The sequence below is a fragment of the Pristiophorus japonicus genome, chromosome 6 (genome assembly GCF_044704955.1).
Source record: "Pristiophorus japonicus isolate sPriJap1 chromosome 6, sPriJap1.hap1, whole genome shotgun sequence".
In the NCBI taxonomy this organism is placed as follows: domain Eukaryota; kingdom Metazoa; phylum Chordata; class Chondrichthyes; family Pristiophoridae; genus Pristiophorus; species Pristiophorus japonicus.
In genome coordinates this window covers 173185411-173205814 of record NC_091982.1, presented here as the reverse complement: position 1 = coordinate 173205814, position 20404 = coordinate 173185411, and the positions used below count along the sequence as shown (strand labels likewise).

The following is a 20404-nucleotide window of genomic DNA, read 5'->3' as shown; positions in this document are numbered from 1 at the left end:
GAGAGCAGGCGTCAGTCACAATGTGACGACCATGACAGGAATGCGAGGGCGCGATGTATTGATGTCAATGACCCTGTTTTTGTCCTTAATTACACTGCAGGGCCCAAATGGCTTGCAGGCACTGTGATTGCCAAAGAGGGGAATAGGGTTTTGGTAGTTAAACTTGCCAATGGACAAATCTGCCGCAAACACGTTGATCAAACCACAAGGAGGTTTAGCAACCCCATAGAAGAAGCAGAGGAAGAACACGAGGTAGACTTTACTCCACCACAGGTGACCGAACACCGGAACGAAGTGGAGGAGAGCCCAGTCATTATGGGCAGTCTGGACAGGCCTGAGGCACCGCAAACAGCAGACACTCAGGCCAGCACCCAACAACCAGAGCCCCAACTCAGGCGCTCTTCAAGGGAGCGTAAACCACCAGAGAGACTTAATCTGTGATCCCAATAAGACTTTGGGGGGGAGATGATGTCATGTATTCAACTATCATTGTAACCCATGTATAAGCTGACCTAAGTTGTACACCTTGAGAACATTGACCACAAGGGGTAAACTTGTGGGAGACACTCCTAACCTGGACTTTCAGGTATAAAAGGGGAAGCTTCACCCACCTTCATCAGTTGAGGTCTTGGTAATAAGGGTAACTGGTCACAGAGTGACCTTCTCTCAAGTATGGGCCTCGTGTGCATTTATACTGTATAGTAAGGACATATCAGTAATGCCATTGAATATCAAGGGGAGATGGTCACTGCCTGGCACTTGTGTGGCACAAATGTTACTTGCCACTTATCAGCCCAAGCCTGAAGGTTGTCCAGGTCTTGCTACATGCGGACATGGACTGCTTCATTTCCTGAGGAGTTGCGAATGGAACTGAACACTGCAATCATCAGTGAACAGCTCCACTTTTGATCTTATGATGGAGAGAAGGTCATTGTTGAAGCAGCTGAAGATGGTTGGGCCGAGGACACTTCCCTGAGGAACTCCTGCAGCAATGTCCTGGAGCTGGGGTGATTGACCTCCAACAACCACAACCATCTTTGTGTGTGCTAGGTATGATCTCCGACCAGTGGAGAGTTTCCCCCCCTGATTCCCATTGACTTCAATTTTACTTTGGCTCCTTGATGCCACACTCTGTTCCAGATGCCATGTTTCCCTCGCTGTGATGTTAATAGCTCATACTTTCAACAACTTTGTGGGCAATTTTTTTTTGAGCTGAGAGGTTCAGGGACTAATCTAATTAAGGGCGACATGGTTAGATAGAAACATAGAAAATAGGTGCAGGAGTAGGCCATTCGGCCCTTCGAGCCTGCACCGCCATTCAAATGAGGTCATGGCTGAACATGCAACTTCAGTACCCCATTCCTGCTTTCTCACCATACCCCTTGATCCCCCTAGTAGTAAGGACTACATCTAACTCCTTTTTGAATATATTTAGTGAATTGGCCTCAACAACTCTCTGGCAGAGAATTCCACAGGTTCACCACTCTCTGGGTGAAGAAGTTTCTCCTCATCTCAGTCCTAACTGGCTTACCCCTTATCCTTAGACTGTGACCCCTGGTTCTGAACTTCCCGAACATTCTTCCTGCATCTAACCTGTCTAAACCCCTCAGAATTTTAAACGTTTCTATGAGATCCTCTCTCATTCATCTGAACCCCAGTGAATACAAGCCCAGTTGATCCAGTCTTCCTTGATGTGTCAGTCCCACCATCCCGGGAATCAGTCTGGTGAACCTTCGCTGCACTCCCTCAATAGCAAGAATGTCCTTCCTCAAGTTAGGAGACCAAATCTGTACACAATACTCCAAGTGTGGCCTCATGACGACAAATTCTGGCCCTATAGTTCCTAATCTCTGCTAAATCTACTCTGTATGCTCTCTGTTGCTTTAATGTCCTTTTCTAGGTGCTCAAAACTACACACAGTTCTCCAATTGTGACCAAAGCATTGCTTTGTACAAATCATTACTTCTTTACTTGTGAACTCTTTTTAGATCTATTTATGAAACCTAAAATACTATTACTCTTTTTCATGGCCATGTCAATACTCACTGAAAAGTACAAGTATCTCATCAATTCAGATATAATGAATATTTGACAGTAAAGTATTGTTCCTGTGTTCCACTCATTGGTGTTTAAGTGACACGACAGTGTGGTCAATATGGATTCATGAAGGGAAAATCATGTGTAACTAATTTACTGGAATTCTTTGAGGATATAACGAGCATGGTGGATAGAGGTGTACCGATGGATGTGGTGTATTTAGATTTCCAAAAGGCATTCGATAAGGTGCCACACAAAAGGTTGCTGCAGAAGATAGAGGTACGCGGAGTCAGAGGAATGTATTAGCATGGATAGAGAATTGGCTGGCGAACAGAAAGCAGAGAGTCAGGATAAATGGGTCCTTTTCGGGTTGGAAATCGGTGGTTAATGGTGTGCCACAGGGATCGGTGCTGGGACCACAACTGTTTACAATATACATAGATGACCTGGAAGAGGGGACAGAGTGTAGTGTAACAAAATTTGCAGATGACACTAAGATTAGTGGGAAAGCGGGTTGTGTAGAGGACACAGAGAGGCTGCAAAGAGATTTGGATAGGTTAAGCGAATGGGCTAAGGTTTGGCAGATGGAATACAATGTTGGAAAGTGTGAGGTCATCCACCTTGGGGGGGGGGAGGGGAGAGAGAGGAGAGAAACAGTAAAAGGGAATATTATTTGAATGGGGAGAAATTACAACATGCTGAGGAGCAGAGGGACCTGGAGGTCCTTGTGCATGAATCCCAAAAAGTTAGTTTGCAGGTGCAGCAGGTAATCAGGAAGGCGAATGGAATGTTGGCCTTCATTGCGAGAGGGATGGAATACAAAAGCAGGGAGGTCCTGCTGCAACTGTATAGGGCATTGGTAAGGCCGCACCTGGAGTACTGCGTGCAGTTTTGGTCACCTTACTTGAGGAAGGATATACTGGCTTTGGAGGGGGTACAGAGACGATTCACTCGGCTGATTCCGGAGATGAGGGGGTTACCTTATGATGATTGAGTAGACTGGGTCTTTACTCGTTGGAGTTCAGAAGGATGAGGGGTGATCTTATAGAAACATTTAAAATCATGAAAGGGATAGGCAAGATAGAGGCAAAGAGGTTGTTTCCACTGGTCGGGGAGACTAGAACTAGGGGGCACAGCCTCAAAATACGGGGGAGCCAATTTAAAACCGAGGTGAGAATGAATTTCTTCTCCCAGAGGGTTGTGAATCTGTGGAATTCTCTGCCCAAGGAAGCAGTTGAGGCTAGCTCATTGAATGTATTCAAGTCACAGATAGATTTTTAACCAATAAGGGAATTAAGGGTTACGGGGAGAGGGCGGGTAAGTGGAGCTGAGTCCACGGCCAGATCAGCCATGATCTTATTGAATGACGGAACAGGCTTGAAGGGCTAGATGGCCTACTCCTGTTCCTAATTCTTATGTTCTTATATACATAAATATTTGTACATTGGTGTACAGGCATTGAGTGAAACTAGCAGTATTAGTGTATGATTGTGTGCTTTGATCTATGGAGCATGACATTGGCCAGGTAGATTCTCTCAACTGAAATAACAAATTGTTACATTGTCACAAACCTCATTAATGCTGATCATTAACACCTGGCGCAGCCTCATTTGAGGCCTTCATCTTTACCAAGTCACAGGTTTGTCTTTTACAGATTATCAATGTGAATGTTCTATACAACAAGGTTTTATAGTGTGCAGCACACCAAGGGTATTTTGTACACCTTTGATGGTTCTTACTGCATATTCGCTTCAGAGCAATTATAGTACCTCAAACATTATTTGAACGAACCAAATTCTCAATAATGGACTATATTGGTTTGTGTGCCTGGTTGTAACTGTGTTTGGCAGGTAGTACAAGTGGAGCAGAAACCGAGCTGCATCCCACTTCAAACTATAAAATCCCCATTAAATCTTTTCATAGGTAAGATAATACATAAATGTGTCTAGATATGGCTATTATTTTTGGAAGAGGTGGCCAGCTGGTTAGCCAGAAGAACATAATTAACGCAATTTAATTTGACATTTCCACACTTATAGAGCATTCGAAGAGAGATTGGGGTTACACAGTCCTGTCTCTGATCTGACCATTCGAGCTTGTCTTCCCGCTGTGAACATAGGATTTCAGAATTACACCTTGCATGTAGTCATAACTTCATTGCATCAGAAATATCTTCAGATCTTTGATATGTTAAATGCATATAATATTTGTAGATTCCTGTTGGGCACTGTTGTGTTTTGCTCAGAACCAAGCTATTTAATATGTAAGTGAGATGTCGATAAAACAAAATCAACAGATAGCCGGGGGTTGCTGTTCAGATTCTATCTACCTGGATGGTAAAATTGATTGATTAATAACCTATTTGCATGCCTATTGGGAGGATTGCTTTGGCCGAGGTTGCCTTCACGACTGCCAACCTCATTGTCCCCCAAATGCACAAGCCCGCTTCTACCACCTTCCTAAGATCCATCAACAGGACTGTCCTGGTAGACCCATTGTTTCCGCCTGTTTGTGCCCCCACAGAACTGATTTCTTCGTATCTCGACTCTTTTTTGTTTTCTTCCCTGGTCCAGTCTCTTTCCATCTACATCTGCAACTGTTCCGACGCCCTCCGTCACTTTAACAGTTTTCAGTTGCCTGGCTCCAGCCATCTCCTTTTTCACTATGGAAGTCCAATCCCTCTACACCTCGATCAGGACAACCTGAGGACGCTCCACTTCTTCCTTGAGCAGAGGCCCAACCAGTCCCCATCCACTACCACCCTCCTTCGCCTGGCTGAACTTGCTCGCACATTGAACAATTTCTCCTTTGATTCCACTCACTTCTTCCAAATTAAAGGTGTTGCTATGGGGATCTGCATGAACCGTAGCTACGCCTGCCTTTTCATAATAAGTGCAACATCCCCACTGAAACCTGGGAGTCCCTGGCCAAAGACCGCCCTAAGTGGAGGAAGTGCATCCAGGAGAGCGCTGAGCACCTCGAGTCTCGTTGTCGAGAGCATGCAGAAATCAAGTGCAGGCAGCAGAAAGCGTGCGGCAAACCAGTCCCACCCACCCCTTCCCTCAACGACTGTTTTCCCCACCTGTGACAGGGACTGTGGTTCTTGTATTGGACCATACAGCCACTGAAGAACTCATGCTAAGAGTGGCAGCAAGTCTTCCTCGATTCCGAGGGACTGCCTATGATGATGATGATGATGATGAAGAACATAACAAATAGGAGCAGGAGTAGGCCATACGGCCCCTCGAGCCTGCTCTGCCATTTAATACGATCATGGCTGATCCGCTCATGGACTCGGGTCCACTTCCCTGCCCGCTCTCCATAACCCCTTATTCCCTTATTGGTTAAGAAACTGTCTATCTCTGTCTTAAATTTATTCAATGACCCAGCTTCCACAGCTTTCTGAGGCAGCAAATTCCACAGATGTCCAACCCTCAGAGAAGAAATTCCTCATCTCTGTTTTAAATGGGCGGCCCCTTATTCTAAGATTATGCCCTCTAGTTCTAGTCTCTCCTATCAGTGGAAACATCCTCTCTGCATCCACCTTGTCAAGCCCCCTCATAATCTTATACATTTCGATAAGATCACCTCTCATTCTTCAGAATCCCAATGAGTAGAGGCCCAACCAACTCAACTTTTCCTCATGTCAATCCCCTCGTCTCCGGAATCAACCTTGTGAACCTTCTCTGAACTGCCTCCAAAGCAAGTATACCCTTTCGTAAATATGGAAACCAAAACTATATGCAGTATTCCAGATGTGGCTTCACCAATACCCTGTATAACTGTAGCAAGACTCCCCTGCTTTTATACTCCATCCCATTGGCTTTCTCACTTGTACCTGCATACGAACCTTTTGTGTTTCGTGAGATATATAGAACATTTTTTGTTCCAATTCCACTCTGGTCCCCTCATTCACCTCTTTTTCTGGCACATTGATGACTGTATCGGTGCCATTTCCTGCTCTCGCCCTGAACCAGAAAATTTCATTCGTTTGGTTTCCAAATTCCACCTTTCCCTCACCTTCACATGATCCATCTCCGACTTTTCCCTTCCCTTCCACAACTTCTCTGTCACCATTTCTGACAAGCATCCACTATAAGCCCACGGATTCCCTTTGGACGACACTTCCTCCCACCTCACTTCCTGTAAGGACTCTTTTCCATTCTCCCAGTTTCTTCGTCTCTGTCGCATCTGTTCCGATGATGCCACCTTCCCGATATGTCTTCCTTTTTCCTCAATCGAGGATTCCCCTCTACCTTGGTTGACGTGGCCCTCGACCGTGTCCGTTCCATTTCCTGCACCTCTGCTCTCACCTCTTCCCCCTCCCTCCCAGAACCACAAGAGGGTTCCCCTTGTCTTCACCTTTCACCCACTAGCCTCCACATACAATGGATAATTTTCTGCCACCTCCAGCATGATCCCACCACCAAACACATCTTCCTCTCTCCTCCACTTTCAGCATTTGAAAGGGACTGCTACTTCCGTGACATCCTGGTCCACTCCTCAGTCACCCCCAACACCACCTGCCCTTCCTATGGCACCTTTCCATGCAAGCATAGGAGATACAACACCTGCCCTTTTACCTCCTCCCTGCCCACTGTCCAGGGCCACAAACACTCCTTCCAGGTGAAAAAGCAATTTACTTGTAATTCTTGCAGTTTAGTATACTGTATTCGCTGCTTACTATGCAGTCTCCTCTACATTGGAGTGACTAAACGCAGATTGGGTGACTGCTTAGCGGAACACCTCCGTTCAGTCCGTAATCATGACCGCCAGCTTTTGGACGCCTGTCACTTTAATTCTCCGCTCCACTCCCACTCTGACTTCTACCTCCACCATTGTTCCAACGAAGCTCAACATAAGCTCGAGGAACAGCACCTCATCTTTCGATTAGGCAATTTACAGCCTTCTGGACTCGACACTGATTTCAACAATTTCAGACCATAACCTCTGCCCCTATTTTTTCAGATGGCAGCTGTTGATGTATCTGCCATTCCCATTTATACCTCTTACAGCCTCCTATTTTGTTTCTTTACTTGTCCCATTACCATCTCATTTTGCTTTGTACAATCATCCCTTTCATCATTTAATCTTCCCTGCCTTCCACCCCGTCACTGACCTTCCCTTTTTGTTCTTTCCTCTCCACCCACCTTTCCCTGCCTCTGCACCTGCTTAAAACTGTTACATCTCAAACCTTTTCCAATTCTGACAAAAGGTCCTGAAGACCTGAAACATTAACTCTGTTTCTCGCTCCACAGATGCTGCCTGACCTGAGTATTTTCTGTTTCTATTTCAGATTTCCAGCATACGCAGTATTTTGCTTTTGCATCTCCTTAGGATGTGAATTGGCTAGAATAGACTGGCAAATGATACTTAAAGGATTGACGGTGGATAGGCAATGGCAAACATTTATAGATCACATGGATGAACTTCAACAATTGTACATCCCTGTCTGGAGCAAAAATAAAAAGGGAAAGGTAGCTCAACCCTGGCTAACAAGGGAAATTAAGGATAGTGTTAAATCCAAGGAAGAGGCATACAAATTGGCCAGAAAAAGCAGCAAACCTGAGGACTGGGAGAAATTTAGAATCCAGCAGAGGATGACAAAGTGTTTAATTAAGTGGGGGGAAATAGAGTATGAGAGGAAGCTTGCTGGGCACATAAAAACTGACTGCAAAAGCTTCTATAGATATGTGAAGAGAAAAAGATTAGTGAAGAAAAATGTAGGTCCTTTGTTGTCAGATTCAGGTGAATTTATAATGGGGAACAAAGAAATGGCAGACCAGTTGAACAAATACTTTGGTTCTGTCTTCACGAAGGAAGACACAAATAACCTTCTGGAAATACTAGGGGACCAAGGCTCTAGTGAGAAGGAGAAACTGAAGGAAATCCTTATTCGGCAGGAAATTGTGTTGGGGAAATTGATGGGATTGAAGGCCGATAAATCCCTGGGGCCTGATAGTCTGCATCCCAGATTACTTAAGGAAGTGGCCCTAGAAGTAGTGGCTGCATTGGTGATCATTTTCCAACAGTCTATTAACTCTGGATCAGTTCCTATGGACTGGAGGATAGCTAATGTAACACCACTTTTTAAAAAAGGAGGGAGAGAGAAAACGGGTAATTATAGACCGGTTCGCCTGACATCAGTAGTGGGGAAAATGTTGGAATCAATTATTAAAGATGAAATAGCAGCGCATTTGGAAAGCAGTGACAGGATCGGTCCAAGTCAGCATGAATTTCTGAAAGGGAAATCATGCTTGACAAATCTTCTAGAAGTATTTGAGGATGTAACTTGTGGGGCCCAAGTTTCCACATGATTTGCGCCTGATTTTTAGGAGCAACTGGTGGAGAACGGACTATCTTAGAAATCGCAATTCTCCACATTTTGATTTCTGCAGTTCTAGTCAGGTAGAACAGTTCTACTTTGGAACAGAATTTTTTCTTCAAAAGGGGGCGTGTCCGGCCACTGACGCCTGATTTGAAAGTTTCCACAGTGAAAACGTACTCCAAACTAAAGTAGAATAGAGCAAGTGAAGATTTTTGTAGAACTGAAAAAACCTGTTCTACACATTAAAAAATCAGGCGCAGGTTACAAATTAGGTGTCCAGAACGAGGTGGGGGGGGGTAGGGAAGTCATTAAATTCTATAATAAATCCTTATTTATACTTATACAAATATTATACAAATAAATCCAACCTGAATAAACATTTATAAGCAAAGAAAAGATTAAATAAACCATCTTCCTACCTGTGTGAAAGTGCTTCAGCCAGGGAGAATTCTGCAGCCGTTCGTGCCGCTGAGCGGGAGGGGGGGTGGGGGGGGGGAGAGGAGAAAGCGGTTTGTTGTTGTGGAGGGGAGGGAGGGGAAGGAGACAGCGGTTTGTTGCCGCGGAGGGGAAGGAGACAGCGGCTTGTTGCCGGGGAGGGAGGGGAAGGAGACAGCGGCTTGTTGCCGGGGAGGGAGGGGAAGGAGACAGCGGCTTGTTGCCGTGGAGGGAGGGGAGGGAGGTGAAGGGGACAGCGGTTTGTTGCCACAGAGGGGAGGGAGGGGAAGGAGACAGCGGCTTGTTGTCACGCAGGGGAGGGGAGGGAGGGAAAGGAGAGAGCCGTTTGTTGCTGCGGAGGGGAGGGAGGGGAAGGAGACAGTGAGAAGGGTAGCCTCAGTGCTGATGTGCTGATGGCAATGTGATTTTATTAAAAAATGTTCAAAAATTAAACAGCTACAAAGAACTACAAAAATGGCCGAGTGCCAATGTTTTTTTTTCACACTGAGCATGCGCGAACGCTCCAACGCGCACGCGCAGCGTTGTCGGCAGGAAAAAAACTAATTTAAATAGTATCTGCCCCCTCCCACTTACAAAATCGGCGCGAGTGTAGACTCCGCCCCCCTGGGCGCCGCGCCAAACAGACAAGGAGCTGCAAAGCGCTCAAGAATAGCGCGTTTTTTTTCTGGTGCCGTTTTAGGCGCGAAAAACGGGCGCCCAGCTCGGAGGGGCGCCCGTTTTTTATCCTGTGGAAACTTGGGCCCGTAGAGTGGACAAGGGAGAACCAGTGGATGTGGTATATTTGGACTTTCAAAAGGCTTTTGACAAGGTCCCACACAGATTGGTATGCAAAATTAAAGCACATGGTATTGGGGTTAATGTACTGACTTGGATAGAGAACTGGTTGGCAGACAGGAAGCTGAGAGTCGGGATTAACGGATCCTTTTCAGAATGGCAGGCAGTGACTAGTGGGGTGCCGCAGGGCTCAGTACTGGGATGCAGCTATTTACAATAAACATCAATGATTTAGATAAAGGAATTGAGTGTAATATCTCCAAGTTTGCAGATGACACTAAGCTGGGTAGCGGTGTGAGTTGTGAGGTGTTTGCTAAGAGGCTGCAGGTTGACTTGGACAAGTTCGGTGAGTGGGCAAATGCATGGCAGATGCAGTTTAATGTGAGGTTATCCACTTTGGTGGCAAAAATACGAAGGCAGAAATTTATCTGAATGGCGGCAGATTAGGGAAAGGGGAGGTGCAACGAGACCTGGGTGTCATGGTACATCAGTCATTGAAAGTTGGCATGCAGTTACAGCAGGCGGTGAAGAAGGCAAATGGTATGTTGGCCTTCATAACTAGGAGCAGGGAGTTCTTACTGCAGTTGTACAGGGCCTTAGTGAGGCTTCACCTGGAATAATTGTGTTCAGTTTTGGTCTCCTAATCATTCTTGCTATTGAGGGAGTGCAGCGAAGGTTCACCAGACTGATTCCCGGGATGGCAGGACTGACATATGAGGAGAGACTGGATCGACTGGGCCTGTATTCACTGGAGTTTAGAAGGATGAGAGGGAATCTCATAGGAACATATAAAATTCTGACGGGACTGGACAGTTTAGATGCAGGAAGAATGTTCCTGATGTTGGAAGTCCAGAACCAGGGGACACAGTCTAAGGATAAGGGGTAAGCCATTTAGGACTGAGATGAGGAGAAACTTCTTCACTCAGAGAGTTGTTAACCTGTGGAATTCTCTACCGCAGAGACTTGTTGATGCCAGTTCGTTCGATATATTCAAGAGGGAGTTAGATATAGCCCTTACGGCTAAAGGGATCAAGGGGTATGGAGAGAAAGCAGGAAAGGGGTACTGAGGGAATGATCAGCCATGATCTTATTGAATGGCGGTGCACGTTCGAAGGGCCGAATGGCCTGCTCCTGCACCTATTTTCTATGTTCAGGTCCCTGTTTCCCTATTGTATCCATGTCGTGGCAATAGTGACAAGGAGCTCTGTAAATCTGAAGAGCCTACCTTACAATCATCAAAAACTTAAGTAAAACATTCTGAAAAAGGATACTAAAAGTTTGAACATATTGCTGATCAGTTCAAGCACAATATAGCTGACTGAACTATATTTTGTTTCTTCTGTATGATCTAATTTCTAGTAAATAAATTCGAATAGTAGTTTCAGCCTGAACAAGATGGTCTGATAATGGATAGTTCTCTGAATTGGGCAGCCCAAACAGCCACTAGTGTGAAATACTACAGTAAAAGGGTAAATATGAATCCTTTGGCGCATTGCTCCCATTCATAAGATTGTAAGTTTTTCAGATGACGGGCATCATGGGTCTGCTTATGTAAAGTGTCTTTTACTGTGACCATGAATAAAGAGAGATTTAAGAAGGAGCCCAAATGATAACAGTAACCATAACATAGTTTTCTAATTGCCAACCTTACAGTTAGCTATCCCATTCAAATAAAGAGGGAAGATGAGACCAATTAAGGATGAAGACTTGTGTTGTAAGTTTGGAAGTACCTCAGCAAATCATGTTCTGCACTTCAGACAGCCTGTATAATAATGTGGTTTCCATACTCGAGTCAATTGGATCTTCCCCTTAATCATTTCCTAGATTAGGCTTTCAGTACACTAACAATAATTATTTACTGCTGGGTTGTGCCTTTATTGGAATGTGCAGATTAGTGTAAACACCACTCCAGAGTTATCCTTAACATTTACATTTGTCTAACTAGTGGTAAAATTACTTGCATCCTAAATATCTGATTTTGTGCTCCTAAATTTATTGCTAGACAGCTATAATCTACACTTTTTATGTTTCATGGAATGGCTTATCAGCAGTCATTTACCATTCACACGCTGCAAATCTATGGATAAAGTTGCCTGCAGGGATGATTCAACTCCACATCAATCTATCTGTTTCAGGAAAGAGAATTAAAAAGAGATGCGATGCGGCATTCTCCGAGAAACACAATCCAGGCTTGTGTACCAGACTGCAGTAACCATGAAAAAAACACTGTTGATGTAAATTATGAACAAAGGAGATCTAATCAAAGTAAGTGCATGCTAAAATAAACTGAACTGGATTACACCTGAAGAGAAGCCTACAATGAAAAACAGACTTAAAAAATAAAAACCTGCCTCTTCAGTCAGTGCAGCTTTGTCCCAAAGGCTCTTCCCCCTGGATGGGGGTTAACATTGCCTATAGAGCAACCTGGAATAACCCAATCTGTTTACCGTATTGATTTTATTTTCTATGAATGTCACCTGTATTGTTACATTGTCAGCATAGGCATCCAGGACAGCACACCATGACCTTGATGTTTAACAAGAACCCCATTCACTTCACAATATTCACTGTTCACTATGTAGGAATAGATATGCAAACATTCCATGGAACACTATGGTTCCTTTGCTGTTGGGACATGGGAATGCCGTGTGTGGAATTAAATTTCAGAGCGTCAGCTTGGCTCAGTAGTAGTACTCTTACCTTCGAGTCAGATGATTGTGGGTTCAAGTTCCACTGCAGCATCTGATCACATAATTTAGACCAATGCTTCAATGCAGTACAAAAGGAGTGCATTGTCAAATGAGATATTAAACTGAGGCCTTGTATGCCTGTGCAGGTGGATTGAAGAGATTCCATGGTACTATTCCAAATTTCCAGTCTCAACACTAACTCAAGCATGTGAATTAAACAGATTAACTGGTCATTTATTTCATTGCTGTTTGTGGAAATGTGCTGTGTTCAAATTGACTGCTGTGTTTGCCTCCATCACAACAGTGACTACAAAAATGTAATTAATTGGGTGTGAAGGGTATCAATGTAAGTTCTCTTCATCCTTCACTTATTCACTTCCTGAATAGATTAAATAACTTTGGGGGCGGGGGGAGGAAAGAGAGGAGAGAGAATGCTAGCATAGCTTGTTGTAAAAGGTGGATTTGACAGCCTGACTGAACTTTGAACTTTAAATATCGTCTGATTAATAGAAGCTTGATGCTAGAGGACTACGTACAGTTTTGGTCTCCGTATTTAAGGAAGAATATACTTGCATTGGAGGCAGTTCAGAGAAGGTTCACTAGATTGATTCCGGAGATGAGGGGTTGATTTATGAAGGTAGGTTGAACCTATACACATTGGAGTTCAGAAGAATGAGAGGTGATCTAATCGAAACTTACAAAATAATGAGGGGTCTCAACAAGGTGGATGCAGAGAGGATATTTCCACTCATAGGGAAAACTAGAACTAGGGGGCATAGTCTCAGAAGAAAGGGCCACCCATTTAAAACTGAGATGAGGAGGAATTTCTTCTCTGAGGTTTGTAAATATATGGAATTCTCTGCCCCCAGAGAGCTGTGGAGGCTGGGTCATTGAACATATTTAAGGTGGAGATAGACAGATTTTTGAGCGATAAGGGAATAAAGGGTTATGGGAAGCCGGCAGGGAAGTGGAGCTGAGTCCATGATCAGATCAGCCATGATTTTTATTAAATGGCGGGGCAGGCTCGAGGGGCAAAATGGCCTTCTCCTGCTCCTATTTCTTATGAAGCTGCATATCATCAAACATAAAGGATATCACAACAGTGTATAATATAACATGACATTTCATTTTCTAGTATTTGTGGGACTCACCAACACAGGCAATGACTGCTGTGTGAATGCCCTTCTGCAGACCTTTTTTATGATGCCAGAATATAAAAACATACTTTCCAGGTAAGTTCTAGCTAGAACAAATCAAGTCTTTTTTTATACCACATATTTTAGCCTCTACCAGATCTTGCAAACTTAACCATATTTGTGGCATACCTTTCATATTTTTTATCCATATTATATATATATATATATACACACACTAATATGTTGAACTAATATTAAAGTCATTTTATTGATATCTGTATTGCTTACTTATTGAGTCGATGCGATGCAGTAAAACTATGTTCTCTGGAGGGGGGTCCAGACCAGGAGGACATATCTTTAGGAATTAAATCCTAAAATCAGGAAGCATTTTTCTTACACAGGTTAGTGCAAAGTTTAAACTCTCTTCCCCCAAAAGGCTGTAGAGACTGAGTCAAATTAAATTATTGAGATTGATAGATTTTCATTAGGTAAGGGTATCGAGGGATACAGAACAAAGGCAGGTAAATGGAGTTGAGGTACAGTTCAGCCGTAAAATGGGGTGTTTACTGATGCATTCATGTATTGTGTGTTACTTGTAGGTCACCTTCATTGATGACTTTGTTCCCAAAATATATATTGATGCTAAAGTTGGTTGTCACCAGTGACTACAGGCTCTAGTTTTACCAGCTACTGGGCAGTAGTGCCACCTACTGGCAGTCCATGCAAAGAAAACAATACTGGAGTTTTCAGTGACCTGTCAATTTCTGATTCGCTTCAGAGTTACAGATTTCTACCTCATAGTTTAAGATGAAAAGCTGTGCGCACTATTCTGTTAATTATAGAACATTAAAAATGAATCAAATGTTTACATTTTATGCTTAAATTGTATTCCCTATTTATTTGAAGCAGCAATATGTTTTATAAATGTGAGGGAATGGCCTAATGTGATGAATAGTGTGGTGATATAAAAACAGTTGTCAATAGCTCAGTTGGCAACCATGCCACCTAGCACTGCCTAATACAGACTAGGAATGTCCAGGGTTTGATTCCCAGTTTCTGCTGAGGTAGCCAATCTCAATCGGGTGAAAGTAGAGGTGCTACAGTTGTCCTCATACTTCTTGACCAAGGGAGAAAAAAATCAACCAAGCTTTATGTTCCTGATTGCATTGCTGGAATGGGCATGTGTGTGGATGTTGGGTGGCCAGAGGATCGGGCTCAGGTGTGATGTAGGAGCCCTGAAACTGACCAAAGGCCACAAGAAAGGCCCGTAGGACAAGGTAACAGAGGGCAGCTGGCACATGGGCAACTATACCACAGCATGATTCATGCCCTTCAGTGGAGCACAGGAAGAAATTGGAGAGAGGGAAATGAATTGATTGGTAGGATGGGGTTTACGCGCTCGATTTCCCCACACATGATTGTGTTCCCTAACTGCACTGTGCCACCATTGAGTAGCACAGAACAGAAGCAAAGTACATCCACAAAGAGAAGAAAAATAAATTGAAAGGTTAATTACCCACATTTGCACTTGCTTAGTACCTGGCAGCTGTAAAGTGACTGGACCTAAGTCGTCATCTTGTCTATTGCCCAGGAAAGTGCATGATACAAAGAAAGTGGGAGTAAAAAGGAAATTAAAATATTAAACAACAGAAACTATTTGCTGGTAATGTCTTGGCTTACAGAGCCAAACTTCTTTGTGATTGCCTCTAGTTACACTTTGATTGAACAGAAAGACAGTTTGTACTGAGACAAAATATGACCATGGCTGAGCTGAATGCTACACTTTTCACCAAAATCATTTTTTGCCAATCCCTATTCAGTACATTGAACATGATTCCATTGTGTTCGCTTTAGGGGTATTCAATTCTTTTGTTCCCTTGATATAGATGTCAACAGCAAGGTGTTCTAAAAGAAAACGATAACCACATCCCATATCATCTTGACAAAGTGTTCCAGGATCTGCAGAACACCACCCAGAGAACTGTGACACCTGAAAAATTTATTCAGTGCTTGATGTTAAATCACATTACTGGTAAGTGTTCTACAGGTACCAGCTTTAGTTTGGATATTTAACTTGACTTTACCTGTTGAACAAAGAGTCTTTAAAAATCTGATGTCAGTTTTGTATCTGAGAATAAATTTGTTAATTCAAGTTTATCAGTTAATACAATTGTACCAATGTTTTATTTGAAATAATGTCTTGGAAGGGCACTGCAGCACATTGCTGTACTAATCCCCCCCCACCGCCCTCCCCGCCCACCACCTTAAACATTCACTCCCTCTAATGGCGCACAGTGGCTGCAGTGTGTACCATCTGCAAAATGCACTGCAGCAATTCACCAAGGCTTCTACGACAGCACCTCCCAAACCCGTGACCTCTACTGGCTAGAATGTCAAGGGCAGCAGGGGACCATGGGAACCATCACCTGCAAGTTCCCGTCCAAGTCACACGCTGTCCTGGCTTGGAAATATATCGCTGTTCCTTCATTGTCACTGAGTCAAAATCCTGGAACTCCCTCCCTAACAGCACTGTGGGAGTACCTTCACCACATAGATTGCAGCAGTTCAAGAAGGCGGCTCATCAAGGACAAGTAGGGATGGGCAATAAATGCTGGCCTTGCCAGTGATGCCCAAATTCAGTGAACGAATAAAAAAAGTGCTGTGTTGCAGCACCACAGGGCATGTTAATACCAGCATTCTCCACCACCACAATTCCCCATCTGGTGATTTCCTAACTTCAGCCTATCATCTCTGTTCATCAACAAGTTACAATTATATACCGGATGACGTCATCAAAACCCAAGTCGCTGTTTGGAGCGTGGGCAGGAATATTGGCGGGTCCCAGGTATAGTGGAGGAGTGGCGAGAGATCGTGGTGGAGGAGTGGCGAGAGATCGTGGTGGAGGAGCAGCGGGAGATCGTGGCAGAGGTGCGGTGAATGAAGAGCCGAGGGCCCAGGGGCAGCAAGGGCCTGCCCACACTGATATGTGTGCGCACTAGGTCCATGCAGCAGAGCAGATCTACAGTTGTCCTGGTTAACCCTTGCCACTGGATAAAGGCCTAGCTTTGTCAAGCCCGTGTGGTGGTTGACGTGCAACGGACACCACACGTGTTTTTTTTAAATCCACACACTGGCATCTTCCACTCCTTCAATTGGAGTTCAGGACTGGAATATCTGGTCGTTCATTGAAACATCTGTGAACTCATGTCACCCTCGTTCAAAGGACCGCCTATGATGATGATGACAATGATGTAGTGTCTTTAAAGTAGTAAATTGTCCCAAGGCACTTCACAGGATCGTTATCAAACAAAATTTGACACCGAGCAACATGAGGAGATATTGGGACTGATTACCAAAAGCTTGGTCAAAAACATAGGTTTTAAGAAGCGTCTTAAAGGAGGAGAGAGATTTTCATCCTTTGTTGTCCCTCAGCACATTACTCTCCAGTTTGCAGGTTGGGGAAAAGCTGAGAATGCCTTTGAGAATTCCACATTCGCTTGTCTTCTGATTTCCCACCCACCTAAGAAAAGGCCATTTTCTCTGGGCAATGCCTCCACTTGATGGCCTGACACCATGTGCTACTTTTCCATGGCTCATGTGTTGATACACTAATGCACTGCACCACCAAACTATCACCATCCTTATTCATACCTTTTAACTGGAGTGGAACATCATGTATTCACTGAATGAAGAATTTTTTGCAGAATCTCTCTGCTCCTAGGCACTGCCTAACCAATTTTTCAAAAACACTCATCTACAGATCATCTTTAATGTACAGTATTCACAAGTTTAAATGGTACTAGGTGGTATTGTTTACCAAGGTTGAAAACATTGGCACAATTCTAGCCACAAAAGGCATCAAGAGGTATGGGGAAAAAGCGGGAATATGGTGTTGAGATAGAGGATCAGCCATGATATTGAATGGCGATTATAGGTTCGAATGGCTTACTTACTGCTCCTATTTTCTATGTTTCTATGTAATGCAAATCTGCATCAAGAAGTGGGGTTAAAACGTATTAGCAAATAACATGTGCACTACTTTGGACAATATTCTCCTCCAAAAATTATGTTATGGATCTAGTAGGAAAGATAATCAGCATTTTAAAAAAAACTTGACAATCTGTTTAACTGCACCCAATCTGACTTGTCCGTATACAAAACAAATCTTCAGGCTTACTGCTGGTTAAGCTCTTAGAGTGCAATTATTTTTAGAGGATATAGTAATTTTCATAGGGTTTAGTCACATTTTTAAAATGAATGTACAGTAGTTCCAAATGTGTACGGCATTTTATTTCTGCATTTATTTTAAGTGACAATTCAGCTGGATGCTGAAGAGATATTTCGTTCCCTCTTTAGTCTATTACAAGATCAGCTGAAGAAGACAGAGTTTGTAAGTACTGGAGAAATTAAATACTTTTATTTATTATTATTATTCTATCAGATCATAGGACTGTATAAAGTTGCATGTTTGAACAGGTTATGCATTTATACTAAATTCTATAGGATGATCAAATAAAATGATCCTATCCTCACCTCACCTACAGTCCGGACACATGCCTTTGCAAGCAGATTTCACTGGATAGTGATTAAGAGTGGAAGCCTGGCTAAGTCTCCCCCTCTGTAGCTTGGTCACTGATCTCAATGATGGCACTCTTTCTTCCCCCCGCCTCCCCTGTGACACCCATCCCTCAACTACTTTGCCATTCTTGGTTCCTTGAGATAATTGCTATTCTTCATATCTTTCCACTGTCTATACCTCATCAGAAAAAGGTTTCCTTTATCTGTCAAGGCCTCTTAACAGGGTTAATATCCTTCTAATCAGCATGTTATTAGATCATGTTGGCAAGCAATGATTCATTGCAAAGAGAGGGCAAAAAATCTCTAGTCTGTGAGTGGGGGAGGCACATTTACAATGGGTGTAGGGGAGGAGTATTTACAATGGGTATATGTACAAAGACACACATGCAACCAGAATAAAGTGATGTAACCATGCTGCTTGACTACAAACTCTTAATTTTTTTATGTTTACATAAAGCAAAAGGTGCTGTACTATGGAATGGATTTTAAGGCTATAATGGGCCGAAAATTCCGGCCTCGCTGGGTCCGTACAAAGTGTGCATGGACCCGGCGAGGCCACGCAAAAGCTGTTTTTTGGGGCGCAATGTACATGCACCGAAAGCCAGCTTTTCCAAACTGTCAAAATTTCTCTTGACAGATTCTCCGCATCCCCCAGGAAGGTTCTCTGCATTCCCGCAGGAAGGACATTCGTGCGGGAGAGATTGGGCTATTTGCCCAGCGAATGTCCTTCAAACTTTTACACCTGGTAAAAGCAGGCACATAGTTTACTGTTACTAGAGTAAGAGTTTTAAAACATAAATTTAAACATTCATTTTTATATTAAAAACCCCGCCCATTAAGGTAAGTTTATTTTTAACACAATTAAAACACATTTGGAAAAACACACTTTTTTTAAATTTTGTTTTTGTGTTTTAATTACATTTAATTTCAATTAATTTTAAATATGTGAGGTGTTTTATTTATTTTATTTATTTATTGTACTGTGTTTTAGGGGGTTATACTCGTTGATAGTAATGGGAACTCGGACAAACGGAGTTCCCATTTTTATCAATGAGAATACTGCATAGCGATTGGTCCAGGTCCACGTGACTCCAGCATGTACGTACAAAAGACATCTTCCCATGCGTTGTGCAGCGAATCTAGGCCTCCGACCGGAATCCTACATTTCTCCAGGACCACCAGATTTTTTTTCAGGTTGGAGGCATTCGTATAAAGGAAGCCTCTGACCGCAATTTTCCCCCCCCCCAATACAATTGAAGGTTTCTGGTAGCATCCTAAACCATGACAGTAAAGAGTTATTTTATATAATACTGATGATTTCCTGCAGTAGCACAAGACTGTTCTACCATGTAATGCACAACAAAAGGTGCTCACTTAACGAGTGAATGCAGAGAGTATATATAGAAATGGCTTTTGTATTTTCAGTTTCTATTTTCTCAGCAGATATTCACTGAAGTGGAGTCAACTGTGTCAAATAGAGGCTATCACTAGTCATTATTTGGTGTACTCTAAAATATACTGATCCCTGTGATATACCAAAACCTAACAATAAAATACCAGTTTATGATCTAGCAAAAGCCAGGTAACAGGAGACACCAAGTTTGCAATGGTGCCAGGAGAGAATTGAAAAGTGAAATCTATTAATATAATCTACATTTTATATTTGTTTTTCTACAGATCAGGGATATTAATAATCTTCATATCATAACCACTGAGGAATATACAAAATGTTTACAATGCCTACAAGAATGCAAACAGGTTGGATACATGCTGACTATTCCTCTTTCTCTTTGCAACCCTTCATCAGGGGAACTTTATATGTGTGTAGTAAGTGTTATTTTCTCAATCCCATTTGATTCACGGTCATGTTTTAATAGTGGATCTTTAATAGTCTTTGAAGTGTCATTTATAAAAATAAACTTTCCTTAATGGAGTCTGGTGTGGATTTATCCCCTTGTGAAACCTGACGGAGAAAACCCTTCATGGTTTGATTCGATAACTGGAATTGGAACCAAATTCCAATCCCAGTCTTGATGTGGTTTTTTTGTGGAACATGGTTTCCCCAAGCTTTGACATTTCCAGGAATTTGATCAATAACCAAGTTATGTCACAAATGACGGTATTGACGATGGCCGAATATGGCTAATTATTTTAATGAATTCTGAAATCGAGACGTTGGGAATGATACTGATTTCAAAATCAGCATTTACACAATCCACATTTTGTGGTTAAAAAGTTTAAATGCACTTTTACACACTTTCTGGCAAAGGTAAATCGTACAAGGGCAATCACATTTTTATGCAAGTGAGGAAACAGCCTGTTATCTCAAAATGTGAACCCCTTCTTTGTGAATTATTGATTTCCCAAAAAGCAAAGAAATAACTCGTCGTCGAGCTTTAATAACC

At 42.9% G+C, this 20404-nt stretch overlaps 1 protein-coding gene across 2 annotated transcripts in view; it reads left to right on the top strand.

Annotated features, from left to right (window-relative positions):
- LOC139265866 (ubl carboxyl-terminal hydrolase 18-like) overlaps window positions 1-20404 on the top strand; it is a 104105-nt gene that overhangs the window by 45123 nt on the left and 38578 nt on the right. For both annotated transcript variants that reach the window (XM_070883381.1, XM_070883382.1), the window contains exons 2-6: window positions 11731-11860; window positions 13421-13517; window positions 15308-15453; window positions 17732-17811; window positions 19677-19826. In XM_070883381.1, coding sequence (XP_070739482.1) covers window positions 11731-11860; window positions 13421-13517; window positions 15308-15453; window positions 17732-17811; window positions 19677-19826 — 603 coding nt within the window. The remainder of the gene's footprint in view (window positions 1-11730; window positions 11861-13420; window positions 13518-15307; window positions 15454-17731; window positions 17812-19676; window positions 19827-20404) is intronic.